The sequence below is a fragment of the Gadus chalcogrammus genome, chromosome 9 (assembly GCF_026213295.1).
Source record: "Gadus chalcogrammus isolate NIFS_2021 chromosome 9, NIFS_Gcha_1.0, whole genome shotgun sequence".
Lineage (NCBI taxonomy): Eukaryota > Metazoa > Chordata > Actinopteri > Gadiformes > Gadidae > Gadus > Gadus chalcogrammus.
The window spans coordinates 23,754,848-23,762,661 of NC_079420.1; the positions used below are offsets into that span (position 1 = coordinate 23,754,848).

General features: G+C 45.1%; 1 protein-coding gene across 1 annotated transcript in view; it reads left to right on the plus strand.

Moving 5' to 3' along the window:
• Positions 1-7,317, plus strand: part of LOC130389748 (guanine nucleotide-binding protein G(i) subunit alpha-1) — a 34,623-nt gene extending 27,306 nt beyond the window's left edge. Inside the window, exons 8-9 of the mRNA XM_056599681.1 lie at positions 3,402-3,593; positions 5,572-7,317. Coding sequence (XP_056455656.1) covers positions 3,402-3,592 — 191 coding nt within the window. The 3' untranslated portion in view covers position 3,593; positions 5,572-7,317. The remainder of the gene's footprint in view (positions 1-3,401; positions 3,594-5,571) is intronic.
• Positions 7,318-7,814: the final 497 nt, after the last annotated feature.

Genomic DNA, 7,814 nt, shown 5'->3' on the forward strand with positions numbered 1-7,814 from the left:
ACGCGGGCAATAATTCCTTTCTCCTCCATGTCATGGTTGAGTCTACTTCAGATTGATGTGGACGTGGAAGAACTAGAGACGTTGGAGAACCCGTCGTGGTCGTTTGAGATTCATAAGTTCGTCTGGAGGCTCAAACAGCTTTTGGCCGTAATAATATATATTACATGATATAGATATCTGTATAATATGATATTATTTAGATGTAGAGCTCCATGACTCCCGCCGGAGCACCCGGAGTATTCTAGAATATTTACAGAACACGGCTAAAGGCTGTGTGTGCCTCGCCATTGCGATACATTCACTGTAAACAGAGCGCATGGTACCGTGGCCGCAAGCTGCTCAGGGCCACACCCCCACCCTCCTCCTTGACCCGCCTCTCTCCTCTTCATTTGCATTAAAGCTACTGACACAGAAACGGCGGATTTGGGGAAAGCTCAATGTGCGACTCTAATTCTGCACCACGGCGGAATTTCGGGAACATATTCAAATACTGTTGGTGGGGCCCACTAATATCTATATTAAAGCATCCATAAAGTAGCATGCCATGGGACCTTTAACCAAAGTGGCCAGTATTGTTTGGTTGGGCATCTTGCGTAACAGGGGTGCCAACATGTAGTCTCGGACATGAAGGTTTAAACTGGATAACCCTTACACCAGGGAATTTACCCCCCAATAAGTACACCACCCTGCCCCTTGTTATTTGTCAGGTTTACAGATACTCATCAATATGGATTTAGTAAATACCATTGAGCTTATTCTTTCCACATACGAAATGAGGGATATAATAAATAAATGAATAATAATGTGCAGCTTTTTCTTGGCACAAACTTGCTCAGCAACAGCCGAGGTAACGCACACGTCTTCTCGGGCCCTAAACGAAGACCCCATGACCCATGGCAGTGATAAGCTAGTGTCCTCCTATCATGGGTTCTGAACGGTGGAAGGGCCTCGGAGGCCGTCCCCATCGTGCAGGTTCTCTGCAGACGCCCTGGGTCTATCCCATTCAAAGCCTTTAACAAAAATGGTCAAATGCTAGGATCAATCAGGGAGTTTCAGTTCATGACGAACGAGTGCCGAAGCCTAACAAAAAAGAAATGGTGGTCCACAAGGAAAGCAATAAAAAAAGAAGCTGAAATGCACAATGCTCCTCATTATGGTTTGTCTCTATTGGAATCGGTCTGAATAAAACCTGAATTTTAGGTTAAGTTGTGAGATTGTTTGTAAGATTCTTCTTCATATCTTTCAATAAATTATTCTTTCATGAATAGGTGATCAGTCAAACAAGCAGAAGTGATGACTGGTGAGGCCAACAGTGGTTATGCAAAGCATGCAAATAGGCGGTCAGTGTCGGAACTAGGAGGCTTTGAAGTTCTGGCCTCACCTCGGGTGACTGAACTAGGAGGCTTTGTGGCTCTGGCCTCCTTTATTGACTGAACTAGGAGGCCTAGGGCTCTGGCCTCCTCTATTGACTGAACTAGGAGGCTTTTGGGCTCTGGCCTCTATTGACTGAACTAGGAGGCTTAGGGCTCTGGCCTCCTCTATTGACTGAACTAGGAGGCTTAGGGCTCTGGCCTCCTCTCTATTGACTGAACTAGGAGGCTTTGTGGCTCTGGCCTCCTCTCTATTGACTGAACTAGGAGGCTTTGTGGCTCTGGCCTCCTCTCTATTGACTGAACTAGGAGGCTTTGTGGCTCTGGCCTCCTCTCTATTGACTGAACTAGGAGGCTTTGCGGCTCTGGCCTCCTCTCTATTGACTGAACTAGGAGGCTTTGTGGCTCTGGCCTCTATTGACTGAACTAGGAGGCTTTTGGGCTCTGGCCTCCTTTATTGACTGAACTAGGAGGCTTAGGGCTCTGGCCTCCTTTATTGACTGAACTAGGAGGCTTAGGGCTCTGGCCTCCTCTCTATTGACTGAACTAGGAGGCTTTGCGGCTCTGGCCTCCTCTCTATTGACTATTCTGATCACCTATTCTTTCATGAATAGGTGATCAGTCAAACAAGCAGAAGTGATGACTGGTGAGGCCAACAGTGGTTATGCAAAGCATGCAAATAGGCGGTCAGTGTCGGAACTAGGAGGCTTTGAAGTTCTGGCCTCACCTCGGGTGACTGAACTAGGAGGCTTTGTGGCTCTGGCCTCCTTTATTGACTGAACTAGGAGGCCTAGGGCTCTGGCCTCCTCTATTGACTGAACTAGGAGGCTTTTTGGCTCTGGCCTCTATTGACTGAACTAGGAGGCTTAGGGCTCTGGCCTCCTCTATTGACTGAACTAGGAGGCTTAGGGCTCTGGCCTCCTTTATTGACTGAACTAGGAGGCTTTGTGGCTCTGGCCTCCTCTCTATTGACTGAACTAGGAGGCTTTGCGGCTCTGGCCTCCTCTCTATTGACTGAACTAGGAGGCTTTGTGGCTCTGGCCTCTATTGACTGAACTAGGAGGCTTTGCGGCTCTGGCCTCCTCTCTATTGACTGAACTAGGAGGCTTTGTGGCTCTGGCCTCTATTGACTGAACTAGGAGGCTTTTGGGCTCTGGCCTCCTTTATTGACTGAACTAGGAGGCTTAGGGCTCTGGCCTCCTTTATTGACTGAACTAGGAGGCTTAGGGCTCTGGCCTCCTCTCTATTGACTGAACTAGGAGGCTTTGCGGCTCTGGCCTCCTCTCTATTGACTGAACTAGGAGGCTTTGCGGCTCTGGCCTCCTCTCTATTGACTGAACTAGGAGGCTTTGCGGCTCTGGCCTCCTCTCCATTGACTGAACTAGGAGGCTTTGCGGCTCTGGCCTCTCTATTGACTGAACTAGGAGGCTTTGGGGCTCTGCCCTCCTCTTTTGACTGAAGGGCAGATCCTACCCCTAGATTATTGATACAAGTTTTTTGTCTTGTCTATTGAGAACATGATTTAATAAATTCATGGGGTATTTAAAATATTTTGAAAAGGGCAATTTAACTAATAATTTCACTTATTCAGAATTAAGTAAAATATAAAATGCACCCGTGAAATGGCTGAAAAGCATTGAGGTAATTCTGCTGTTAACTGTTAGCTATTTTCACACTCGATTCATATTCACTGATAAGAGGTAACTTTGTTTTCACTGGGGTCGTTAATGTAAGCTGGCACATGGGATTATCAAAAGATGGAGCTCTTGTTTGTTTTGCTCATGTGGTTTTGCTAGCGGTGCTGTTCAGACCTGTGCTCAGTCAGAGCGGTCATCTGATGGGTTGGATGGCTGTACAGAGCAGCGCCCTGTGGGGGGGCCATTGTGCTATTATCAGAAGCAACCAAGATGGCTGTCGCTTATGTGGGACAGGTTTCGTTGCTCTGATCGGTTGGAGGTCTATCCAAGTTACTGTAGTCTTTTTACCCAGAGAGTTAAGAAAGCCCAACTTGTGTTTGTATGCTCTCTTCAGGCTCCAACACATACGAGGAGGCGGCCGCCTACATCCAGTGTCAGTTCGAGGACCTGAACAAGAGGAAGGACACCAAGGAGATCTACACCCACTTCACCTGCGCCACCGACACCAAGAACGTGCAGTTTGTGTTTGACGCCGTCACAGACGTCATCATCAAGAACAACCTAAAGGACTGCGGCCTCTTCTGAGGTGAGCCCCTCTCCACTGTGGAGTAGGACAGGTTTTGTGTCCCCATGCTGCCCATAGCTAGATCAATCAGCCTTTGTAAAACCCTCTTTTGAGGTTGGCCATAGAGCGAAACAGAGACCGCCCATTTTGCACAGCTCTGGTCCTGGAAGTAAATTTCCCATTTATTTTCTTCATTGACTCTTCGTAAAATCGTTACATAAAGTTTTAAGCCTGGATCCAAGCCAATCATTGAAGTTCTCCTGAAAAATACTAACCCTGAGGAAGTATTTTCTCTGGATGAAATGTAAATAACCTATGTGTGATGAATGAGGCGTAGAAAGTCTGTATTGCTCACACCCCGTGAGTCTGCGTGTTGATGACGCTTCGGTCTGCATTTGTATGTCATTGAGTGGCAACCTAAATGATGATCAGCCTGTTGCCTTTTGTTCGCTGAATGATTAGAAAATATGTATCATAGCTGCACGCATATAAAGAAAATGTTTTTATTATTATTTGGAACAGTTAGCTGAGCATATAGGGTCATGGCCTTCCCAGATCCCTCCCTGCCGTCACAACAGGTTAAACGGCAAAAACGCTCTTTCTCCGGTAACATTCGTTTGCGACGTCTTTCTTCTTCTTTTCCCCTCATGCTCCAAACTTCCGTCGATGCTTCGTATATTGTGGATGCAGCGAAATATTTGATGCATCGTTGCAGCAACATTTAATATGATGGCGATGAGTTCTGCCCGCTCTGCCTCCATGCGGCTGTGGTCAAACCCCAACAAACTACAGTGACAGCGGGCGCACTCATCCCGCCTCTTACAGCGAACTTAGACCCTACGTCATATCACGCCCCTTGCAATCCCACCCACCTAAACCACCCGGAGATTCTACTGATGTCTGAACGACACCAATGTCTGCATATAAAGCATGAAGTCTGAATCACCCTCAGGGTCGAATCTCCTGATGTAAAATTGCTGAAAAAATGCGGAGGACACGTCTGAAAACGGCTATAGTATTGTCATCGAAATGGTACGTTCCTTTGTTCCCGACTGCAATCACCGCATAATAACGTTCCTCGTTTTTAATTAAGTCTCTTATTCCAGTAACGTCTTCATTCAACATTATGTATACCTAGCTTTAATACTGCCACAATTACTAAAAGGCCCTCCTAGTGCTATATCAAATATTTTTACTTTTATTTGCTTTTAATCAAAACCTCTGAACAAATGAATGGGATTTTTACTTCCGGAACCAAACTGTTGCGCTCTAATACAAGCCATTTCTAAATCTGCCCTGTGACATCCCACGTGGGAGTGTCCAGCCAGATATACAATGAATAAATCAGCCTCCAAGTGGATAGAGCAGCTTTGAGGCTGATCTATCCATCCTACATTGAGGTGGACACTGGGGATGTCAGAGGGCAGGACAGGTTTCTATTGGTGCTTCACGTTAACACCTGGTGGTAAGATAGGGAACCTTGAAAGTCATAATACCGAACATTTCCTCATTCAAATATTTAGATCTATGTTCAGTGGTGGACATCAGACATACTGAGACAAATCCTGGTACCCTGGTATAAAGTCCTAACGATTTCCCCGGCCCGCCTGGTCTCTACCCTCTGTGTCTGGGTCTCTCTACCCTCTGTGTCTGGGTCTCTCTACTCTCTGTGTCTGGGTCTCTCTACTCTCTGTGTGTGGGTCAAAGTAATGGCGGGGCCCAACTAAAACTGACTATTGTATACCAACCCACCCAGCGGGCTGGGCCAAGCCGAGAAGTCCAGGATGGAACTTCTCTCCCAGATCTCCCCTGCCTGAGAAATCTGTTATTTTAACTTTAGACATCATGAGGTTGCCTGTTAATTATATCATATCCCCGTTACCCAGTGGAACGGTAATGCAGTAGAGAGAACAGCTGGGGAGTCGATCCCCCAGTGACAGAAATGACCATTTGACCCTGAGCAGTAACGTGACTGACCTGTGTTTGTGTGTTTGTGCAGGCAGTGCTCGGCCGCCCGCAGTGACTCGTCTTCAAAGGGAGTCTGTGACCGAGGGACCTCTACATGGACGCTGTGGAGAATGGCACTGTTAACCTCTTAACTTATGATGCTATCTAAAAGGTTTTAAAGATGGTGTGTAGAGAAAAAAAAAAGCATTTGTGTATAATATTTGTACAACTGTCTATGGCTGGGGTTTTTCACTGTTTTTTAAATGTGTTTTACTTCTCATTTTTTATTTTAAGGAAAAATGCTTTTTTGCATTTATTTCTTAATGCTTTTTGAAAGGATCAAACTTCATCTTTGATTTCTCTTTGTAGGAACTTGTGCCTTGCATGCCTTCGTTGCTGTGTCTTTTAATTTCCTTTGCCTCAAGTTAGCTGTTTGATCGTATAGATGTTACCATGGAAACATTTTAAACCCTCACCATTCATGATGATCTTGTTTCCACAAGCATGCATCACAGATAATAATTTTTTTTTGCTAGCAAGGAAGACCAAGTCGCCCTCTGAAGACCAATTTACTCTGAGCCTGGAAGACTGTGAGCATGATGTCGGCCATTTTATGTGTGTTCCTCCCTCCCTTCAAATGGATTCTTGGTGTGTGTGTGTGTGTGTGTGTGTCTGAGCGTGTTCATCTTTGCATACACGTGTATACAAAATAGAAATCAAAGGGACCTATTTTCCTCCTATTCATCCTCAAAACTTGTGATTTTTTTTTATGAGACCAAAAATGATACACTGATTAACATGTGCATGGTCTTGATTATTGCTATCAAGGCAAACATTCCTATTCCAAATACACTGAGATGCTTTGACACAAGGATCATCAAGCGACTCTGTAGCAGCATGGTGGTAAGTCCACTGCTACCATGGATGATAATATGTCCTAATAGTCCCTAATCACGTGCACTTTGGATAGATTAGGATCTGTACTGGATTAAGGTTACAAACCCCAAGCCCCAAACCTTTTGATTCCATTGGATGGGGACCAGCAATTTCCATATTTTTTTTGCTAATAAAAGTGTTGCTATGGTGAGACATGGCAACCCATCCTACCTATTTGTCTGACTGTTTTCTCTGTGAATTTTTTACGTTTTGGATGGAAAATATGATTTTATGGGTCGTCAACTCGTCATTGTGTGTCTGGTACGTACATACCCGGTTTTACTGCTGACTTGATGTACTGTATCTGGATGTGTTGCTGAGCATGGAAAGCTGTGACTGCGGACCATGCCAAGGTGTTGGAAGACGAGACCCTCACCCTTTAACAGTTTTCCACAGTATTACTGCTTGTTTTCAATGCAAGTCTACTCTGAAATGCCGCCCAGTGTTTAACGTATGAATGTGTCCGGTCACTGGTCTGACACACTGATCACTGGTCTGTGGGGGGTTCTCACCAGCGTGTCTTCTGAAGTTGCTGATAGGCTAATGGTGAGATGTCTAGAATTGAATGGCATGTAGCAGAATTGGAATATAAGTCACTTTTTTTATTATTATTGATATGTCTCCATGAGAATAAGGTGTTTTCGTTAGCGGAGAATGAGCCGTTATTTCTACAGAGGTGCAGTCCTCTTCCAGTGGCCCAGAAAGGACTAACCTTTCCAGAGAGGTTTTTACTCTTGTGTGGCTTGTGTTTTATTACCGAAATGGTTTAGCAGCTCCATCTAGTGTTTCAAACTGGTCTAACTGGCTGGGATCGCCATTACGACAGGCTTCCCAATTATTCGCTGGTGTCCTTGAACAACACGCATACTTGATAGTATAGCTTGGATATCAATAAATGTTAGTGATTCGTTGAAGAGACGCTTAGGTTTGTTTCAGAAAGAATCTGCCCATAATTATATCCACAGGGATGTATTCAGTTTCAAATAAATATTTACTATTTTATGCTCATGGTTCGCTTTCCCTACTTAAGGTTAGAGACTGTTGTAGGGAAGCACCTCTGCTTCCCCTTCTCTACAGGAGATCCTCTTACAGGGGAGATTCCAAGAACTGTTAAACTATCACATACTGTTGAGACGTGGACACTTAGCTCATTTGTTCACCATAGACTAAATGTTTAACGAAATGAATGTAAACCAGTCGGGATAGGTTGACTAGAAGCAGTGGCGTAACATCATGGTGATATGCGCGGGTGCAAATGTTTAATGGGGGGGGCGTTGGTCGCGTTGTCGTGCTTACTGCGGTGAGGGTTTCGTGTAATTTAATTAATTAAGTGCGCGACCAGAGGGAGCCACTGACACA